Source organism: Rhagoletis zephyria, unplaced genomic scaffold (genome assembly GCF_001687245.7).
Source record: "Rhagoletis zephyria isolate East Lansing unplaced genomic scaffold, Rhagoletis_zephyria_1.1 Rzeph_scaffold_00067, whole genome shotgun sequence".
Classification (NCBI taxonomy): Eukaryota; Metazoa; Arthropoda; class Insecta; order Diptera; family Tephritidae; genus Rhagoletis; species Rhagoletis zephyria.
Genome location: NW_016157151.1, coordinates 311,969 through 335,652, shown reverse-complemented (window position 1 = coordinate 335,652; position 23,684 = coordinate 311,969). Strand labels below are relative to the sequence as shown.

General features: G+C 33.2%; 1 protein-coding gene and 1 long non-coding RNA gene across 2 annotated transcripts in view; one reads left to right on the top strand and one right to left on the bottom strand.

Annotated features, from left to right (window-relative positions):
- Window positions 1–23,684, bottom strand: part of sv (paired box protein shaven) — a 432,076-nt gene that overhangs the window by 214,465 nt on the left and 193,927 nt on the right. Inside the window, exon 5 of the mRNA XM_017626900.1 lies at window positions 16,907–17,104. Within this exon, the coding sequence (XP_017482389.1) occupies window positions 16,907–17,104 (198 nt within the window). The remainder of the gene's footprint in view (window positions 1–16,906; window positions 17,105–23,684) is intronic.
- The window catches only part of LOC108371372 (uncharacterized), a 90,001-nt gene that overhangs the window by 61,533 nt on the left and 4,784 nt on the right, over window positions 1–23,684 (top strand). The window lies entirely within an intron of this gene.

Below are 23,684 nucleotides of genomic sequence, written 5' to 3'. Positions count from 1 at the left end.
TTTTTAACAGGTGGCAACTCTTCCAAAAAATTCGCCCATTTTCCACTGTAGGTCATAAGCTATCTGCTTGCAAAATTGCATGCAAATCCATTCAGTCGTTTCCCCGTATTAATTTAATGAAACGTTTTTAACAGGTGGCAACTCTTAAGAAAAGTAGCCTACTTTCTAACCTAGGTCATAAGCTATCTGTGTGCAAAATTTCGTGCAAATCGGTTTAGTCGTTTCCGCTTATTAATTTAATTAAACTTTTTTAACAGGTGGCAACTCTTCCAAAAAATTCGCCCATTTTCCACTGTAGGTCATAAGCTATCTGCTTGCAAATCCATTCAGTCGTTTCCCCATATTAATTTAATGAAACGTTTTAAACAGGTGGCAACTCTTAAGAAAGGTAGCCTATTTTCCAATCTGGGTCATAAGCTATCTATGTGCAAATTTTCATGCAAATCCATTCAGTCGTTCCCGCATATAAAATAAATTAATCTTTTTTAGCAGGTGGCAACTCTTAAAAAAATATCCTATTAACTAATCTAGCCCATATGCTATCTGCGTACAAAATTTCATGCAAATCCGTGCAGTCGTTTCCGCGTGATGATTTCCCAAACATCCAAACATACAAACTTTCACATTTATAATATTAGTAAGATGTAAGATTATTGGGGTTTACTAAAATTTCTCAAATTCCCAAAGTTTTGAAAGTTTAGAAAATTTTGGAATTCCGCTCAAGTAATTAAAAAGGGCAAACTTCAAGAAATTAAAAACTAACAAAACTCTAAAAAATTTAAACTGCGGTAATTTTTAAATTTATGTACACGATATATGGTAAAAAAAGTGCGGCTCACTCATGAATTTGCATGTGATGTACCTATTTGTCCAATAGTTTATTTGTGTTGATGGCATAATTTTTATTTTTATCGCTCCGAGTTTTAAAGTGATGCGAAAAATATTCGTCAATCGCATTTTTAAAACACAAAACTTGAAACAATAAAACTGCAAAGCTTTTTACGCCAAACTTTAAATTTAGAAATGGAGTTGTCATTTACGCCTATCACAGTCTGGTGTTTGTGCGCGTGAAGTGACCAGTCAGCAGTCCCATCTTCTCAGTGAGAGGAAAAAACTAGACAGATCCTCTGAGATTGAAGGCAACATGACTTTTGCCCACCTGCTGATGGTGGTGGTGGTTTCTGATGGTGACCTCTGGTTGCGGAGGAATGCCTGGTCTAAGCCAACTGTAGCCAAAGTTGCCCGGCACACAGAGTAAAGCGAGCTCGTTATCTTTACCAACATAATTTAGTCGAGACTTGCATTGCCAAACTAGTTTGGAAGTACTTAGATAGAGGGCTGGCCAATGCCCGAAGTGCAGCTTGGCTGTACCTGTAGACACGTAAACTCCACCTATTTTCCACCACGTAGTCTATGGCTTTGGGGATTGCAAATACCTCATCCTGGAATACCGAAGCATATTCCCCAAGAGAAAAAGTGAAGCTTATCCCCATTAACTTGGAAAAATACTCCAGATCCCGACCCTGAGTCAGTTTTGGAGCCATCAGTGACGATTCGACAGTGTACGAGTGCGGGCTCAGTGCTGGAATTAAACTATCATTCCCCCTCAGGGAACTCTCTCTCTCTAGAATCTCTTCAACAAAGGTAATGGTGGCATACTAACCTGTAGCATTGAAAATACACACAAATTGCCTCCAGCAACTTTTGCCGCGCACCACTCAGTGTTCTACCTAGGGATGCAAATTTTGAGCAGTAACATCGATACATCGATGTTTCGATGCATCGGAGAAAAGAACATCGAGGCTAAAATACATCGCCAGAGAAACATCTATATATCGATGGTTTTCGATGTTTTGCAATTTGTTAATTTCTAGTTAAATTTAAAGCAATATTGAATACTTTAATAACTATGAATGTATTTTCCTGTATTTTAATATCCTTTCTATACCCTTTCTATTATTAGAATCAAACTGCATACCATCGTAAGGTCGTTCGGGCCTAAAGATCCTAGGCCTGATCTTGTTGAAATTCTAAGGGGTGTTTGGTTCTGTTTTAACGGCTAGGTTATTAGCATTCAGAATGAATCCAACAATTTTATTGAGTTTGGGGGGAGTTTTTTATGAAAAATTGTGTGGAAAAGTTACAAAGGTAAGAAGTTATAGCTGCTATTTGGGAGATCACCACATTCTACCTTTTGTAAATTATTGTTGATTTTCAAATGAGAAACGGCTTCAAGCTCAATAAAATTGGTGAATATAATTGTTATAAGGCCATAAATAACAAAATTATTCTAAAGTCGGAGAGTCTCCTTAAAGTCGATGTTTAAAACATCGGTAAAACTTCCATCGACGTATCGTCAATTTAGCGATGTTAGTAAATTGTAAATATCGATGGCAAACATCGAAAATTGAACCGATATTATCGATGTTTCAAAAACCCGATGTATCGTTTGCATCCCTAATTCTACCAACATCCGGTTCTTTCTAGTCTGCAGGTGGCCTTTAAGGCTTTCCCACATATGAAAACACAAAGTGACTGTAAGTGCGTCAAGAGCACTATACACCACTAAAAAAAATTAAAGTTAAATAAAGAGGCTATCAAGCAACCATTTCGGTTCTATACTATCGAAACCAGATAAATTTTCGAGGACCCCCACTTACAACCCGTGGAACCCAATATTTTTTTCACGCCAGCATAGACCCCTGTCGAGTCTCCCCTGGACCCCTGGGGTCCACCTGGACCTCTTTGGTTATCACTGAGCTTGACGTTTATGAAAAAATATTATTATTAAAAAAAGAAATATAGCCAATACTGAAAAAAATAAAAGGGGTTTCTATTATTGCCATCAGTGCAAATTACAAATCCGGAAAATCTCGGTGGATTTTGGGATCCCGGGATTAACATTCCTAGTATAAACGTTGCTTAATATTTGACTAACTATGTAGTTATGAAGCAACGTTTTGCATTCTGTTGCTAGAGAACCCGCAAATTGCCGAATGCATATCGTGCGTACAGGCACCTCAATCAGACATACGCGGTATTAATTATAGTACGTGTAGATGTAACTTTTTAAAATAATTTTTTTTATTAAAGAAGGTCTTTTTACAAGTATTTTTAGAAAAAGCGTAATTTAACCGCTAGAATTGGATTTATATTTTCATGATTATATTTAATAGTTATTTTATGATTTTTATTGTTTCGATCCAGAATAATCGCAAGTTTTTGATTTTTATTTTTCTCGATCACATTTTTAACGTTTCGTTGTATATATGTCATACATATTACCGGATTTCAAAATGAGTATTAACATATTCAAATTTTCCCAATGGAGTAGGGATTTCAAATTGAATTTTTCTAAACGAATTGTTATAGCATATAATCTATCTGCAATTAAAAAAATTATTATGCAATTATTAAATTCATAAAACATTTTAGCTAATTTTTTTAATTGCAGATAGATTATATGCTATAACAATTCGTTTAGAAAAATTCAATTTGAAATCCCTACTCCATTGGGAAATTTTTACATATGCTAAGTTAAAAATATATGTTTATCTACATTTAAGCCTTTCGACTTAATTCTCAAATAACCTTGTCATCAGTCAATCGCTGCTCCTTTAAAGTGCGTAACTTTGTGTTTAGAAGACTAGGTTTTTTCTATTGAGCTGAACTAATAACTGATGCAATTTGAAAACAGCCCTTAATATAAACATTTCTTTATTTTGAACGATATTAACTTTGGAAGCCTTTCGACAACGTTAGCAATTGGACACGAAATAATCAGAGTATAAAATAAAAATAAAACCAAATTTTAGAGACAATCCATTTTAGTTATTTCCTGTCTTAAGGGTGTCTGTATACGTTGACAGTTAAATACGCATTTAATGTCATCAGTTCACATAACATCAATACGCTTGACTTAGTGGATGAAAATAAGGAATGTGACAAAAAATAAAATGAAGTGTATAACTTAATGCAAAGCGAATTGATTTCGAATGAACGCACGTGCCGCATGCGGTTGCACACGCTCACGCTTACTAAAGTGCACACTTTCAATTCCTTGGTAAGCTAATACATATTAGAACAAGAGGTGGAAAGTGCTTTTGTAAAAACAAGAATTATAAGATGGATTTAAATACATGTATGTATGTGACACGGTTGCCACACTTGGTACTTTAATACCAAAAGTGGTACATTTTTACATCGATGGTACTTTGGTACCATTTTCCATAAAATGTGTACTTTTTTAATCCCATTAATTAACTTTTGTTTTATTTTATTTCATGAACAGTATTTTACAACTTTAAAGTTTTCGTTTTTTGGAGATTTTATCATAAAATTAAGTAACTTGGCGCCTTGATGTTATCACACACGGCGATTATATTTTTATGACAAGCTGTTTTTCATAGCAGAATATACTCGGAGGTTTGCCATTATCTGCCGAGGGCGACCGTTGTTAGTAAACACGTTTTTGTTTTTTATTATTGGTCGTAAACTGGACTTGAATCTAGGCCCTTCGGAATGGTAGCGCGCACCGCTAACTACTACACCACAGCCGGCGAAAGAAAGCCTTTACTTTTGTGCTAATATTAACTTTAAGTGGTCATGTTATTTTTATACATACATACATATTTACTTTTACTTATTGTACTTACAACAAATAAATCTTTTTAGGGTTAATAAATATGCAAAAGTTTTTGAGTAAAATAAAAAGTGGTAATTTTTAATCGAAAATGGTACTTTTTTGTTAAAATTTTGGCACAAATAAATTTTTTAAAGTGACAACAGTGGTATGTGAGTATAGAGGTGACTATGCTTTCGATACTTGTGTGCTTTTATAGAGAACTTTTGTTGTTGTTGCTTCAATTACTGTTTTACAGGCGGCTATATATTTTTGGTGTGCTAAAGTTAATGACTTTTTTAATTAATGCAAAATATTATGTTACCCTGATAATATCATTATTAGGGGATATAAATAAAAATGCCAAGCAACCACTGATACATAATCAGAAATGATCAAGTGCTTGCCGAAAGTTTGCAAGCATATCCAATATGTTTATACTCGTGCCTACGAAAGAGCTGCATTAAAAAAAAAAACATTTTACTGTGGCTCGCCCACTTATGTCAAATATTTGTATCTCGAAAACCACTTCACCAATCTTTACCAAATTTTATACACATTGTGTACTTGACCTTCTTAAGCACCGTTTTGGACATTTTTTAAATCGGACAAAAACCACGCCTTTTAGAAATATCGCTAACTTTGACTTTTCGAAAATTATGGTGTTTTACTTATAACTCTTAAAGCATTTAGCGAATATGAATCTCTTGAGAATTTATTGTTTCCTCAATGGATTTCAAACAACTTGATGTATAATTTATTTTTGTGCGTTAAATTTATAAATTTTCATTTTTTCAACGTTGAATCACACTTATATGCTTCTTTATGGAATTTTCGGTACCATGACAAGTGTCATAATTCCAATTAAAATATTTGGAATTATGTCACTCCTTATACAATGACATAAAGCTATTTTTTTTCTTGGGGTATGTCACTTCTTATAAGGTGTCATGACCCCAATTGGGATAATGTCACTTTTGAGCCTAAAGCATATTTTCCAGCTCTCAAGAAAAATAAAAAAAGCATATAAAAACACGCTAGAGAAATGAAAAATAAAATTCTATTAAAATTTTTTGGCCCGTTTACAGCTCTCTAGAAATATATATGTAAATATTCCTTCAAGAAAATTTAAAGCAATATCTAAGTATTTTTGCAATCGAAAGAAATAATGAAAAATATGTCAAATCAAAATTATTTCTATTCTCTCCTTGTAGAAACGAAATCAAGTTTTGCAAATGTTCCATCCAGCCCTGTCAGATGTACGAGTTTTTCGGTACGGTACGGATTTGCAGTGGTGAAAATGGTTGTAAGGATTCGACGTACGGATTTTTAACTTTCCGTCAAGTTGTACGGATTTTCGGAATGTCTTTTGCATATTGTACAAATTTTTCTTCTTTACACATATCTCATAGGTTTCCTATAGTTCCTAAACGTTCCATTTTTTTATTAAAAAATGTTTCGTACTTGAGGGTTTATCTGTTATTTTTTACCAGATCTTAAAAATTAAATATGACAAGAGGATTTATAGGCCTTTAAAATTATGTATAAGAATCTAGTGATAGACTTCGATTGTTGGGAAGTTTTGTTGCGTAAAATATTAAGAAACCCCTAATTTTCTTTATTTTGTCCACGTTAACCATCGCTTCAAACATTATACTGTTACTCGGTAGGGTCGAAAACCTACCTGAAAAGTTTTGTTGCATGTACATAAACTAAGAACACACTGCTTGCTAAAAAGTTATAGTCAGAAAAATAATAAAGTTGTCTGTGAAGTAATCAATATATAGGGGCGATCACCTCCCCCCAGAACTCGGAAAAGCAAAATTTCGGATAAAATTTGAAAATTTTTTATGAATTTTTGATAAAATTTCGGGAAATTTGAAAAAAATTGTAAGTTTTTTTGTTTTAATCGTCAATCGTAACCATTTTTTAGGCTTGCACAAGATTATTCATAGCATAAGAAATCGTGTAAAACTCTTCGTCAACGTGAAAAATTAAAACAATGGGTATGTAGATACTATGAATGTATGTACGTATGTCAAATCGAACTTTCTGATACTACTTTTTGTCTATTTCCGCGGTGCACGTATGTAGGAAATTTCACTTTCAACTGTGTAACCAGGCATTTTTATGCGCATAAAAATATTAATGACTTGAAAAATATTATAAAAATTAAAAACATTTTCATAGCCGTTCATTACCATTTTTATTATTATCATTACCTTCCTTTTTTATTATTACCTTCCTTTTATTAGCTCGGGATGTAACTATGTAATATTGATGCGCCTAAAAGATGCAGCGATTTCTATTCTCAAATTACATACCTGATGACAGTACGAATGGCAATTATAATAGGGAGGTTGTAGTTTTTAAACTATAATTTTATTTTAAATTTATATTATACTAGCCAATGCCCGCCTGCTTCGCGGCGCCTAATAAGATCTTTTGCGTTGGCCAATACAAAAATAGCGTTTAAAAGCAAAAGCGGTCTGCAAAGTAAACATTTTTAGTTTAACTTGAAACGAATAAAGAGCAGAATCCTCCTCACACATAGGCCAAGAATAGTAGCGCTGTGATTCCATATGGAATACTAATTCCTTCCGATGTCATGAGTTTTATCGATGGTCTTATTTCCACCTGTGAGATCTCTGCCAAGCATGCGTAATATTTTTCTATGATCTTGCAACTTCAACATTGGTTCGATGTACCATGTAAGCCAATAAAAGTAAAGTTATAAGTAAACTCAGGAGCACAGATGAGCGTTTTCAGTTATAGGAGGGCCAAGAATCCTCGCTGTACCACAGGATGAAAAGTTTTCCCGTACATTGACTAAATGACTCGTGTGATCTCTTAAGTATCGTTAAAATGAAGCCATTGATATACATACATACCGTGTTCCTTTTTTACGGATGTGGTCGAATCTTTCCTTGTCAATTTGCCACTTTTCCAATTTACCTTAATATATATGAACTGGTTTCTTTGAGTCTTACTGCTGTACTAACGGCCGCCCCGAGCAATTTCGTCAATCGGAGGTAGGTGCAAGATCGCATTTAAGGTGTATGAGGACGTCAGGCAAAGGTGCGCTTACACAATGTTGCGGTCTTTACATGCATACTTAAATGAATCCTCCATTTACCCATATGAAAAGTAAATGCGTCTAAGATGAATATAGGGCCAAAACAGACCAAACCCCGTGTGGTTTTCTATATATTTCGGCTGCAGCGCAATCTATTAGGTCCCTTTTCTGCAAAACCACTGCTCGTCATGAAATGAATACGCATTATGAATTTCAATCAGATTTTATAAAATATAGCGGGTTCATTTTTAGGAAACGAATTTTTAATCATACAGGTAGCTCATTTTGCGAATTTGAACGAAATCGGTTAATAAATACGACTTTTATAAGTAACTATACTCCGGCGCTACCAGCGTGTTGTCTAGTAGGCTATAATTTGACTGGCTTTTGAGTTTAGTCCGAACAACGAAAACGGGTATCATTTTATGTATGTATGTACATATATGTTTCGAATGGAAAATTGCATTAAAAAAATCTGATTATAAATAAGGCTTTTATCGGGCCATTTTTCGCAAATGCTTTTTTCTTCATGCAGGTAGCTTATACTTTGAATTTGAACGAAATCGGTTCATAAATACGACTTTTATAAATAACTCGACTCCCGCGCCACCTAGCGGGTCTTTTTGGTAAACGTATTTTTCATCATGTTGGTAGCTTACATTTTGAATTTAAAAGAAATCGGTTCATAAATAGGATTTTTATAAATAACTCGACTCCCGCGCCACCTAGCGGGTCTTTTTGGTAAACGTATTTTTCATCATGTTGGTAGCTTACATTTTGAATTTAAAAGAAATCGGTTCATAAATAGGATTTTTATAAATAACTCGACTCCAGCGATACCTAGCGGGTCTATTACGCGTACGTTTTTCTCATCGTGGAGGTAGCACATATTTTGAATTTGAACGAAATCGGTTTATAAATACGACTTTTCTAAATAACTCTACCCCAGCGCCACCTAGCGAGTTTTCTGGTAGCCTATAATAGGACCATGTATGCAAGGCATAACCTCTGAAAATTTTACTGAAATCTATGCAGTAGTTCTTGAGTTAACTCCGAACAAAGAAAACGGCTATTATTTTATATATAAGAAGAAGAACGTATTTTATAAAGATGAACAAAGACACGCCAGCTAGTAGAAATCAGCAGTAACTGTTTTACGGCAATTTTTCGCTAGTCCTTCTGCTTGTTTTGAGAGCAAACAAATTTTACTATTACAATTATCATAACTACTGTACGAGAACAAAGCATTTCTGTTGACGTCACGGAAATAGCTGATTCTATCGAATTCGCCAAGGAAAATAGCGGTACTGCTGACGGCGCCACCTCGTGAATGTGCGGCGTGCACACTTGTCTGCATCGTTGGCGTAGCTAATTTTTGGTAGAAAATTCTTGAGTATCGAAGTACAATATTTCTATTGTGTAAATTCGAGTCGCGGTTCATTACGATTAAGTACAAATAAAGTTTCGGTATATCGATATTTGTGAAGAAGTGCAAAGAATAAATAGATCCTGGAAATCTGTGTCAATAATAATAAGTATTTTTTTAATTTGCTTTACAAAATTTATCTTTGTTATCTACAGTAACAATAAAGACACGACATTTTTACCAGTTACGCCTATTTTTCCATTTTTTGTTTACTGTCTATTACACTGGTCTACAAATTTCAACTTTTTTTCTGCGAATAAGACGGGACCTGGTGTTTCTGAACGGATTTTTCGTGCTGAACACGAATCCGGGGTCAAAAATGTCCCATCACGTCACGTTTTCGAGAAAAAAGGGGTTGAAACCCCTAAAAACAGCGTTTTTGGCCATTTTCGAAAAATTATAGAGCTGAACCCTGACGTGGTACAAATTTTGCATATATCAGAAATTAAAGGCTAAACCGTGCCCTTTCGAATGAGCCCTATGCCGAATTGATCGCGTGCACCCTTAAAGCAGGGGGTGTATTTGTGTTTAGGGGTGCAGGAAAAATTGATCACAGAAAGAATTTAATCTTAAACGATCATAGAAAATTAATAATGCCAAGGTTTTAACTATATTAAAAGTCGCTGATTACGAATCTGCAGTTAGATTTTAAAAATTTAAGATGACGGGTCGAATATGGTGGATATAAAAATTGGACTCCTAGACACAAATACACCCCCTGATCTAAGGGTGCATGCGATTAATTCGGCATAGGGCTCATTCGAAAGGGCACGATTTAGCCTTTAATTTCTGACATATACAAAGTTTGTAGCACGTCAGGGTTCAGCTCTACAATTTTTCAAAAATGGCCAAAAACGCTGTTTTTAGGGGTTTCAACCCCTTTTTTCTCGAAAACGTGACGTGATGGGAAGTTTTGGACCCCAGATTCGTGTTCAGCACGAAAAATCCGTTCGGAAACACCAGGTCCCGTCTTATTCGCAAAACCCTTGTAGACCAGTGTTATTATTAAAAAAAAACAGCTTATTATCTAACAAAAACAATTTAAGTCAAAATTTCAAACTTTGTAGAAAAATTAGAGAAATTCAACAAAATTAGGGCAACGTTTTTATTAAGTTTATTGACGGTGTCAAGCATTTTGTTCCATTCAAAGTGTGTTCGAAAATTTTTTTGTATGGAATAAAATAATAACAGTATTCGCAAAAAAATATCGAAAATCAACGCGAATTTTTAGCTACTTGAAACTTGCACTTTCTTAAGCTAGAATTTAATCCGCCATAAAACTGCATACCTAGAATTTTTCTAGAAAACCTTAATAAAAAGCTTGTTGTAAAAATTGTTTGCTGAATTTTTCTAATATTTCTACAAAGTTTGAAATTTGTACTTACATTCTTTTTATTAGATAATGAGCTATTTTCTTCTAATAAACAACAAGCAATGGGAAAAAGCCGAAACTGGTCAAAATATCGTGTTCCTATTAATTTTTACATGACTGTATGAGTGTACAAATTTACTTGGAAAAGGAATAGACTTTTATGGATCTAAGATCTTATTTTGCATCTCTTATTTTATAAAATCGTTTGTTTAAAGTTAATATTAACAATGTGATCAAATTCAGATTCTCATCAGCTTCTTAGAACGCTTTCATCAGCTTTCTTAGAAAAAGACGGTATCAGTTTGGAAGGAGAGTATAAAGTGTGGTTGAAACGATGGACAAATAAGGAAAGCGAAAAGCCATTCCCAGAATCAGCAGCAGAAGTTCTTGGTAAATGCGACGAATATGCTTTTCCATTGATTAACAAACTTCTCCGCATTCTGGTCACACTTCCAGCTAGTAACGCTACTTCCGAAAAAATTTTTTCAACCCTTCGCCGGTTAAAAACAAATTCAATAACTTAATTTATAAAATAATTAACATTCATTACGTATTCTATACGCAGCACCAAATAACTTTACGTTTTCTAACATAACCAAATACGTAAGTTAATGTATATTTATTAAATATTCTCTAACATAATCAAATAAAATAAACTATTTTTATTTATTGCGGATACGTGGCCAACCATATTAGAGCAAAAAAATACTAATAGGTTTGTTCCAAAAGGTATTTGATGCCCTCGTCCGATGAGGCTCGATTATTAGATAAGATATTTACTTCTTGCCATCATACAAATTTCGATTAAAAATTATATGAGTACATATAATAAAAAGTAAATAAAAAATAGTTAATGACATTGAGTGTTCAATTGGATTGACGATAGAAGACCTAATGCCATGTAGGTGCAGAATTGTCGTCAATTCATAATAAATACTAGGGTAATTGACTCTGTCTTTCCAACCCGTTTTCAACCGTTTTTTTTTTAATATTTTTGGCGGATTTTTAAAATCTTGTTCTTTTTTTGAATACAGAGTAAACTGGGTTTTTGCTATAGAATGAACCGGGGTTTCACCTAATTTATTAATATACGTGAATCTAAGCATTATAAACATTTATTTAATTGTAAATGGAACTGAAAGATTTTTATTAATTTTACTCGTATATTTGAATATTGGAAAGTTTTCTGCTGCAGAAAATTACTTAAAAAATAACAGGAAAACAGAACGAAAATCTTTAACTGTTTTTTGTTGTAGAAGTTAACTAAACTTTGTCTAACTAAGTTAATTGACTGTGCTAACGGCACGTTCAGGAAAATGACAGGTCCGACTGGTTTGGGCCATAAGGAGAGTGATGTTAGATGAGCTGATATGTGTGGGCATATAAAGAGGTGGTTAATGTCGTCGGGGAGCGTTGGCTTCCGATTATGTAATTCAAGGGGTGAGAGTTGCCAAAGGTATTGATTCATTCTCGATGAATGGCCTGTCTATAATAGACAACATTTGTATGGCCGGTCTGGTCCAGCGGAAGGTGTTGTCGCATTCCCAATACAGTCGGCTATACATGCACGAATTTTTTCGGACAAACGCTTTTTTATTTAACAATCTAATTTTTCTAAGATGGGCGAATCACATTAAGTGTGAATTTTTTCCCTACTTTTTTTCTCGTAACCCAAATTACTTCCAACTTATTTTGCCTTATTGATTTCTAAATTAAAGATATACTAATTTTTAGTAGTCCTATTGTTATTTTGGTCATCATTTTTGACTAACTATAAAGAAAAAATAAGTAAAATAAAACCGGTTTAACGTGTTTTTTCTTCATTTGAAAATATGGAGCGGGGTTTTTTCAATTGCCATATTTCGAATAACTAGAAAACCGGTTTTCGAAAAAGCCGAATAATCCAACACCCTAATAATTCATAAATATGTGCAATGTATCCGTAGCAACTCGGTCCTGTCTGACAACGGAAGGAAAAACATTGTGGTGGTCGTGTGCCAATTATGAACGCTGAAAACAGTATTGATGTTTTTATTAATACTTTCTTTAGCATTCCTTTCCCTAAATTATTGTTTTGCTATATTTGCTTGACTTTGTCATTTAAAACAACATCTTCCTCGGAAACGGATGTTGGCACTATGACAACCAACAACGTTCTCATACTTATGCTGAAGTATGCATTATGCTTCCGTTTCCGCAAGCATGCGCTTAACTTTATGCTACAACCATAGGAGAATAATAATAATGGTTGCTCTCTAGATTAACAAAGCAAAATATATGTATATGTACATATGTACATACTTACATATGCAAATACGATTGTGTTTTTGTTTATCATGTACTAAGTTTGGTTTGGAATTTTCTGAAGAATGTTATGTTATGTTACGTGTGAGTTCCTTTCTGTATATTCAATCAAATACTGTATGCACGGGGTTTCGGCTGTTTGAAATCACGGTTTTGGCTTTGTATAAAAATTAGGCGGAAAAGAAAACAAAAAAAACATCAATACTATGCCTCCATTGAGAGATTTACCTATTAAGATTTAATAAATCCTGTTGCTAAATCGCAACCGTCTTCATTGTCACAACAAGATATGTTTGACATTAAAATGTTTAAATATTTGACGTTTGCTTGTGTATGATTTTATAAATACAGTTGCGGACATTGAAATAGAGGCAGATAAAAGGAAGGTAACAGGAGCGGTATTGCATTATGTGAATTCTTAAAATCATTAGCTAACGGTAATGAACAATATTTTCGAAAGAAAGAGCTGTTGGGGAAATAAACACTCTTATTCATAAGAGTGAACCGAAAATCCAATCGTGGGCCTTTGGCATATAATGAAGACCTAGCTAGCAAATATGACTGCCAATGCATTTATTGACCGAATTGAGTTTTAGAGGAAATTTAGTGCCATGATATCGAAGCAGAACCATTGCCGAATTTTATAAATTTTTTGTCGCAGCGCGTAAATGATTTATAGAAAGCGAAGATATTATCATAAAACATATTTTCCAAGGCTGCAAACCGGTTTTAAACTGAACCGATTTTTGACATGAACCATCGCTTTTCTTCGGTCTTCGAACCGAACCATGACTGAACCATTTTTATTTTGAAATGCTAAAAACGAACCGAAAACCACACCAAAAAAATGGTTCGGTTCGGTTCAAAATCCACTAAAACATTTTTCAAGTTTTATTATATATAACTTTGTTTAAAAATGCAACCTAAAACCGCAAATATTTTTGAGTTTAATGGGATTACAATTTCGCATATTTAATTAAAGTTGAATGAGCTCTAAAACTGTATACTCGGATTTCTTTATTTCTGAATAAAAGTTTGAAACTATATTGAAATTTTGTTGAAGATTGTAGATTTTTTCTAATTTTTCGTACAAAGTTTTAGATATGGATATGGTTGTCGTTATATAAGGAGTATACTTTTATAAAAATTTTACGAACATTAAATAAACGAAAGAAAAATGGTCAAATACCACACTAATATTATTTTGACTAGAGCCTCTATACTCGACTTGTCCAAGTCTTAAATAAGTTTATTCATATTTTTCTAATTTCTCATTGATCGCGTTGATTTTAAATTACTTTTTTGTTGAGTGTATTACTCATTTTTTTCATACAAAATATTCGTCGAAAATACATGTATGGAAGAAAATCCGTGAAAAAATTGCCAAAAATCAATTTAATTAAATAATTAAATTAATAAAATTAAACCATTTTTCTAGAAATTCGTATTGAACAGTTAGATGAAACTTTGAAGAATTTTCATAATTTCTGCATAAATTTTTAAACTTGGATCTATTCGGTTTTTATTAGAAGACACACTATACTTAAAACAATAAACATTAAATAAAAAAATTGCCAAAATTTTTAAAATCCGCGTCCCTATTTATTTTTCCACCACTATATATGTCGATATTTGAATTTGGTCTCAATAACAAAGCCTTTTATTTTTATATATGTACGTAGATTTGTCGTATTTTTGTAATCTTTGTATCCTTTGGCATTCAAAAAATTGAATCATTTGAACCGAACCGAACCGCGGTTCAGAAATACTCATGATCCGGTTCTTAAACCGGTACAAGCTTTTTCTAATTGGTTCGAACCACTCAACCGAACCGCCCCATTTTTTGGAGTGGTTCGCATCCCTGATATTTTCTGATAGTTTTTAAAATAATATTATTTTAATTTATTAAAGTTATGTAAATATTTTCTTCTCGTCTAGATTTCATTGTCTGCAACAGTGTTGCCGTTTTAGCCCTTTGGTGACTAGATTTAGCTACCACATACTTTTCTTGGCCACATAAATTTCAAATTGCCACTAGCCCTTTTTTAGCTCTTTGAAAATTTTTTCATCCTTGACATGAAAAAGTTGTATATGCTGAATTTGATCTCATTTTTTTCGTTTATGTAAGAGATGAATTTTATACTAAGAAAGATTATATGAGATTGTATATGTATTGTATGTTCCCTACGTTTTTATAAAAACTATAAAATTGTTAGGGCCGTTAACTTTTCTTTTAACTACTTAGCTATACTTTAAAATAGGTAAGTTTACAGCCTTAAATACACTTAGGGCCGTTTTCTCAAGTAACCTGTAACTTTAAAGCCCACTTTGGTTTAAAACTTATTGTTGTGTCTAAAGTAAAGCATTTTATTACCGGTTTTAAATTGGCTTAGATAATAGATAATAGAAATGCTTAACTTTAGACATAGCTTTATTTTTAATCCAACCTTTAAATACAAAGTGAGCTTTAAAGATAACGGTTACTTCAGAAAACGGCCCTTAATGTGTTAAAGGGCCCATAGATGATACCAACATGCTGGCGCCATCAAGTGTTGGTGCCAGCCGATTGGCCGTGTATGTTCTTGTGGTGTGATTTTACCAGCTACCGATACGACAGCAAAACGATTTGAAAATTTTATGATTGTACCAGCATGCTGGTGTCGTAAATAGTGAAACTAGCTAATTTTTTTAAGTAAAAAGTATTTTCCCGGAAATTTCTTGCGCTATGAGTTAGGGGCACACGCCGCCGCCGTTTTTTGTAATTTTTCACTCGCTGCCACCGATTCATGGAAACTTCGGCGCGGAGCACTATAGGGGCATTCCAAAGGGACGGGTGGGACATTTTAACTCGTTTTGGCTCAAACTTTTAGTAAATTCTCTTTAACCATTGGTTTGACAAGTGTCAAACTGTGAACACTTGAAGTCAGATATCAGTTTAATACGAAGCTGATAAAGTATAAAATTTAATTATATAATTTACACAGAAATTTAATATTTTCCAAGCGTGACGGATGGACAACGACGACACCCGCTTTTACGGGTTGTTGGATTCGTTTCCCAATTTTAGACAAACTATAAATATTTCGTTTATAGCGGCTTTCTCGAATGTAGGTAATAGAATGTTAAGTACCATTTTATGCTTTAATGGCATTATTATATTTTAAAATTAAGAAAAAACACTATTTTTGCTTGTGACGGGTGGGGCACATAGTTCGTGAATAAAATGAACACTGCTGATTTGATGTGAATATTTATTATACTTTTAATAGGGGCACTTCATTTAAAGAATGGGAAACTTAAGAATTTTTGTATGTTACGTTAAAAAATACATATTCCGATGCGACATCCAATAAGCATTTTTTGAACGCTTATAACTTCTCACCATAAATGTATTTTTCTAATAACTTAACACTATTTTAAAGCTCATGAATTGTTCTTTCTTTTTGGATAATTATTTTTTGCATTGCCACCTTTTATAGATGAGGAATGCCTTGAAAACTTGATGCAAAACAAATTGCAGTATTTTATATATATAACACTAAAATAGAGAAAATAGTGAAAAATAAATGGACAAAAATCTATTTCTAAAGATTTATTCTAGCTGCTTTACTGTTTTTACAGATTTAAACACAATTTATGCAGCATGCTGATATGTTATATGCTTCGAGCCTGATGGTACAATCACTTGATAGTGCCAGCAAGCTGGTGTCGTGAATTCGCCCATATATATATATATATGTAAGTAAAGAATTTTAGCTAAAATTTTAAGCCACAACGCATTTTTTTAGCTCGTTTTAGCCCCTTTTTTAAAAGGAATTTGGCTACCACTAAAAATGATTCGCGGCAACACTGGACCGCAACTGTATGTTGAAAATACAAATGTCATATGACTTATGGCATGTGAATTCGTGGTTGCCAAACCCAACAAATTGTATTATTGATCAATATTATTGAAGTTTTAACGAAGATTTAACTTAAATCTATTGCCTTTCGAGATTTAAATTTATACGATAAATCTCGAAAGATTTAACGTTAAATCTCGCCAGAGGGTTAAATCTTCATTAAATCTCACAATGGAGACATAGTATAAGAAGACGAAATTCTTACCTATTAATGGATGACACACTGGGGACATTATCTTGCGAACAAATACCTTCCGCTAGAAGTCTATCTCGTATCTCCCATGCAAACATGGTTGGGTTTTCACGTTTGTAATTAGCTATCGCATCAACAACAGGTGGAGTGGCAACTTTAGGTTTCGAGCCCCCTATAACACCGGCTTTAAAACTCCCAGTCTCGTAATACCTATGAATGGAAACGATAAAATATCATAAAATAATGCATATACTGTTAATACAAAATTAGTGAGTACAAACGTACATAAGTAAATCGGAAAATTTTAACTAAGATTCAATATATTACACACGTTCTCGATAAGTTTAGTAATACGTTTATATAATTATAAATACTAGTATCGCCCAGTTGTCAAAATTCGATTTCTTGTATAAACTTTTAAATTTTGCTTGTCACCAATATCGACTCCTTTATGCGAATTACGATTTTGAAGTCCACTTAAGTTATAGCGAATTTACAGGAACACTTAAAACCAAACTCCTTCAGTAGCTTTCAAAATTAGATCGAGAAAGGAACTTGGCACTCGCTCGTTTGCCGAGCAAGCTAACTTCTCGTGCCTCGCCCCGTGATGGAAAAGTAGGCTCAGTAGTGCCATTTTTGGAACTTTCATTCACAGAGGCACTTTTGGCACAGTTCATCCTGTTTTGGCACAATCATTAAATACAGAAATTTAAAATAAAAGGCCACTATATAACAAAAAATCGCATACCACATTATAGATAGATTAAAAACAAGTAAGAAAGTCTAAGTTCGGGCGGAGCCGAACATTAAATACCCGGCGCAAGTATTAAATATATGTTTTTCACCTTTCCGAAAGCTACCGCTACATGGTAAGCCGGGGTGTATCAATTTTGAGAAAATTAGCGTCCTTAATTTTCGAAATATTGAAGTTTCAAGCATTTCTGAAATTTACCGTTAAATGAAAAGCGGCCGTAATTTAAGACCGATTTCAATAATTTTTAACATTTTGCTTTTATGTGGCAAGCACAATAACCATACCGAGTTTGGTACAAATTGGTAGAACGGTTACCGAGATACATATATGTGATCATAAGTGGGCGGTGCCACGCCCATTTTCCAAAATTTTATCATAAACGTATTTCTTGGTAAAGAGTTGTTGCAAGCATCAATTTTGAATAAATTAGCTTTAATATTTACTGATTTATCGAAGATTTTGTCGAAATTTGGTATGTAGGTTTCCTTTAATCCAGGGTAGGTTGGCATTGAAAATGGGCGAAATCGGACTGTAACCACGCCCACTTCCCATATAACGGTAATTTCCAGAGTTACGAAAACTGCGATATTTTAGTAACTACTGAAGATAATTCACTGAAAATTGATATTTACAATAACTTTCAGACGAAAAATAAGAATATTATAAATTTTTGGAAAATGGGCGTAGCCACGCCCACTTATGGTTACATTTGTATATCTTGGTAACCGCTGCACCAATTTCTTCCAAACTTGGCAAAGTTGTTGGCCTTGATACAGCGTATTAATGACCGAAAATTTAAAAAATCGGACAACAACCACGCCCACATCCCATATAGCGGTAATTTTCGGAAATAGGAAAACTGCGATATTTTAGTAACTACTGAAGATTATTCACCCAAAATTGATATTTACAATAATTTTTAGACGAAAAATAAGAATATTATAAATTTTGGGAAAATGGGCGTAGCCATGCCCACTTATGGTTTCATGTGTATAGCTTGGTAACCGCTGCACCAATTTCTTCGATACTTTTTTTCGATACTACTTCCAAGTAAAAGTATTGATACCGGCATGGTATCGTTTCATCCCTACCCTGCAGTGAAACCCCAAACTAGTCAGGAAAAATTCTAGTTTATAACTAGAATTTCCTGACACAAACCGAACTAGTTCGAAAATGATCAGACTTGTGCCAAGTACAAAACGATTTAGTCATGCCATGTTTTATTTGACTTCGACAGTTTAATACAATAAAGTACACAAAATATTATAACTTTTATTTGGGTATATTTTGTAAACCAATAAATCGAGTACGTATTCAATTATACCAGACCTGTTAAATAATGATAAATATTCATAATGATTATTGATTAAAGCATGTTTTTGGATAACCGTTTAATGATTACATACCGATATTACCACCTTTTAAATGATTAATAATGACTTACTTAAAAAAAATGTTAATTAAGTCATTAATTTTAATTACATTATTATTTTGTTATTTTTGATTATTTTCAACTATTTTTGACTTTTTTTAATTACACGATTAACATAATTATTTGCTAATTTCTATTATCAATCAACAAGCCGAACAATGGATAAAAATTAAGAACTATTTTTTTATTTTATTCTTATCCAAATCTCAAATTTTAAACATTAATTATTACCTTTATAATTTTTTAAAACTAATATACTAAAATGTGCAAAGTTAATGAATTTAATTTATTTTAATGAACACTTTTATTTCTATTTTAGTTCACTCAAAAATGAACTAAAGTATTCATTTTATTTTTAACTAAAATGTTTTCTTTTGCGTATTCAATATTATTAAAAAAGATAAAAATATAGTATTTATTGTACCTGAAACCTTTTACTTTTAATAACATTTAATGAAAAATGCATTTAAATTTATGTTCGAAAGTCTGGAATATTTATGTATTTATTTTTGCTTTTAATTAATACTGAAAAAAATTTAACACTAATTTTTGGCAAATCTAAGGCTGCTAAATAAAAATGTGTAATATATTAAAGTGCACTTAATCAAAAGTTTTTTATTGTATATTGATGACTTCGTTTCATTTTTTGACTGCCAAAGTACTGGTTTTGGTCCATAATTGGACTATCATTTTTCTGCCTATTTTGAACTAGTATGAGACTGGTATATTTCTGACCGAAATCTGACAATTGCCATCTCGTAGGACATCCCCATGTTAAAAATACCAGTTGATTGCATGGAAAAAAGATAGTTGGCTGACTAGTTGGGTATGCGGTTCATACTAGTTGTGAGGTAGTTTACAACTACATTTGACACAGGGTACTTACAACAAACTCTGAATTCGTGGAAGCACATAACGCGAAATGTTCACCGACAAAATTCGATCGACATTCCGTTGGCTTATACGATGTTTCGAGGATTCGTAATTCGCTCTCTAAGTAATTCGTGAATTACCCTGTTTCCATGACACACATTAGTACTTCGTTTGGCAGCTCTAGTTCTTGTTCTTGTTCTGCGCTATTTATTATTATTTTTGTGTACTGCAAATATCGAAGATGGAGCTAAAATTTAAGTTATCATCAACAATTCTAATTTGTATAGAGAATATTTTGTTAATATTATTCTATAACTAGAAAAAGTGCCAGCAATTGGGACCTGGCCGGTGAAAACTTCGATATATTTCCCATAAATATTAGAGAAGGCACCGATTCGTTCGTCATTCGCATGGTAATTCGATCTGAATTACCAACAAATGAGGTTATTCGCTCTCAAAATTTTGTATGGCGAATTACGTAATTCGGAAGGTAGTTGGCTAGGCGAATGACGAATGGGAGAGCGAATTACGAATAAGAGAGCGAATTACGAACCGTGGAAATGCCGTATAAGACGGCAATGGAAATATGCCTTCTGACAACCACCAAACCGTAATATTAGAAGATAATTAGAAGATAAATGCGTTGCGATAAATGCGAAAAATGTTGGACCAAAATGTTTCAGAACAAAAACGTTATTTTGGGCGGGACGGAGTTCGCCGGGTCTGCTAGTCCTATTATAATTTAAATGGGTTTATAACATCTTCCTATAGTAGTGCGAATTGCACCAGCACCATGCATTCAGCTGTTTTTCTTATTGCAAGTTAAAATTTGAGCAGTAAAAATTTGCAACTTCCCATTCAAAGGAACTGTAAATTTCTCTTTCAAATTTCCTCTACTTTGAGAAATTTTTGGATACATTAACACCAAAACGTAATAATTTGTGATAATTGTTGCAAATTATTTGCTACATGTCTGTTCATGTAAAAAATATCCAGTAACTGAACAATAACTTAATTTTCAGAAATCGCTCTCGATGAGAGAGCTACCCTAAAAAGTACGAAAATAAAAAGCTTAAAAGTGGTTACTAGTTTTATGATATTTTAATACAAGGTTTTATTAAGCAATTCAAACTTTACAATTCCAAAAGTGTATTATTTTCGTTCAGTATAATGCAAGAAGCTGCATGTAAAGGGCTGTTTTTCTTACTGGCGAATTGTTGCAAAAAAGAATTTATCTAGTAAAATCTTGCAACTTCCTCTGAAAATTTTTCTCTCTCAACTTCTCCAACGCCAAAGATGATAATTTGTAACAATTGTTACGAACTATCAGAAACTAGTACGTAAGCATACACAAAGCTTATTTCCGAACTGCAGAAACGTCAAAACCATGTGCCAATTAGAGCTGTAAAATTATCAATGGTACTATCGATACTATCGAATGATTCTATTTTTTTGCTACTATCGATAGTCTTTGTTTGAGGAAATATACATATTGTTTATATTATATGTACTACTTGGTATGCATCTCTTTACTTTTAACCGACTTTTATGTATGTTACCGCATAACTTTAGACCACGTTAACCGATTTTTCATCGGAAAGGTGGCATCTCAAGGGTGATCCCATACTAATTTTGTTTAGATCTGATAATTGGATCGCAAAGAAATTAACCGGGTTTTACATGGTTCAAGTATTGAATTCAATTCTGTTTGCTAGTGGAAGAGAGAGGTTGAGAAGGAAAGGTAAGAGTACATATGCGTCTGTACCGTCAAGTGGTTTCAAGTTTCTTGCTTTGCTTTTGACATTTTCGTTGTTTCCCATTTAAAGAACCAAAAACTGGAATTCAGCGAAATTTAGGCGTGTAAAAGCAAATAGAAAACGCAAAAGAGAATGAATCAGAATTGCTTTAAAGTACTTGTAAATCGAGTGTAATTAAATTTGATAAAACCAGTTTAAATATCTTTTTGGAACCATACTATGGTGTTAGTGATTCTGCGTCGATGGAAGAAACTATTGATATAAGCCAGGGTTAGTCAAATTTTTGGAGATTCTTGTATTTCCGTTTGATACTTTGAATGGATAAATAATCATGTAGAAGTCGCAGTACGGTTCGGTTTAGGTTCTTTTAGCACAAGCTTGAAATATGGACTTTTCCGTAAATATTGGAGCGAGTTCTATACAAAAATACTTTGGCGTAGCCGATGACTGTTGAAAGTTTTTTGTAATGCATACAGTAACTGTGTAAACCTCGTAATTAAACAATTTTACGAGGTTTACGTGGATATTAGGCTCTCACGCGCTTAGATGAATTTATATTATATTAAACTGCCTTCTATCAAATCCGATTTATTTGGAAAATTCAAGAGGAAACAAATTTATTCACGTTTATCAATATCAATCAAGTTTCAGAAAACTATCGCAATTGAAACTAGCCATCTGGTTTTGTCAACTTGTTTTTCAGCTAGTTAACGATGCCAATTCTCTAGTTGGTAAAAACCAGGTGGCCAAACTCACTCATACATTCTCATTTTCAATATCAAACCACAAAAGTTCTGAAAATTTTTATTTTTTTATTTTCAATTTTCTCCACCTGGTCTTTCCAATTGGCGTCAGTTAGCACAGAAGAGAACAGACTGGCGTGCTGTTTTGGACTCGGCCAAAATCGCTTAGGCGGTTACAGCGCCAATAAAGAAGAAAAAGATTTTCAATTTTATGTAATTTGGAGAAGGTTTTTACCTCGTAACCAGGGTAAATTTTGGTAAATTGTTACCAAAATTGGTAGAAAAAATTAGGGTTGGTAAAAAGGTAAATTTTTTCTCATTTTGGTAGATTTTGTTGAATTATTTTGTTTGAAAAACAAATAAAACTTTCCGTTCCCGCTTTATTTTTCGTAGTTATCTTTATAAACTTTTAAATACATACGTATACATGTAGATATATCGATAAAAGGCGAACATATCGTGCTCCAATCAAAATTCATTTTACGGGAATCCCGAGAAGCTTTTGATTGCCTAAATATTTTAAATGATTATTTAAGTAAAAAGAAAAAATGGACAGGTATGTAATTACGCACTAAGATTTTTCGCAAAAAAAGTTTTAATCAACGCACAAAAGACTGGCGGCAAAAAAAATTTTAACAATTTTTAGCTGCACATTGTTGGTTAAACTCAAATATTGTGGGCTATAAAACTCCATACCTTAAATTGTTCGAAAATTTCAGAGTGAAAAGTAGACGAAATTTTTTGGAAGCACAAACAATATTCTTGTGCAAAAAAATACCACAACATTTTTTCTTGCAAAAATTGTGAATATTAACAAGTAAAAAAGTCTAAATTCGAGCGGAGCCGAACACTAGATACCCGGCGCAAGTATCAAATATAGTTTTTTTCACCTTTCCGAAAACTACCGCTACTTGAAAAGGAGGGGTGGATTTATCCCTATTTCAAGCGTCTTCGAAAAACTTATGTAGTTATATGTGGGCGGTATCACGCCAATTTTCCAAAATTCCATAATAATGTTACCTCTTTTGAAGGGATCGTTGTTAGTATCAATTTTGTGTAAATTACCCTCCTTAAATTTCGAAATATCGAAGTTTCAAGCATTTCTGAAATTTACCGTTAAATGAAAAGCGGCCGTAATTTGAGACCGATTTCAATAATTTTTAACATTTTGCTTTTATGTGGCAAGCACAATAACCATACCGAGTTTGGTACAAATTGGTAGAACGGTTAC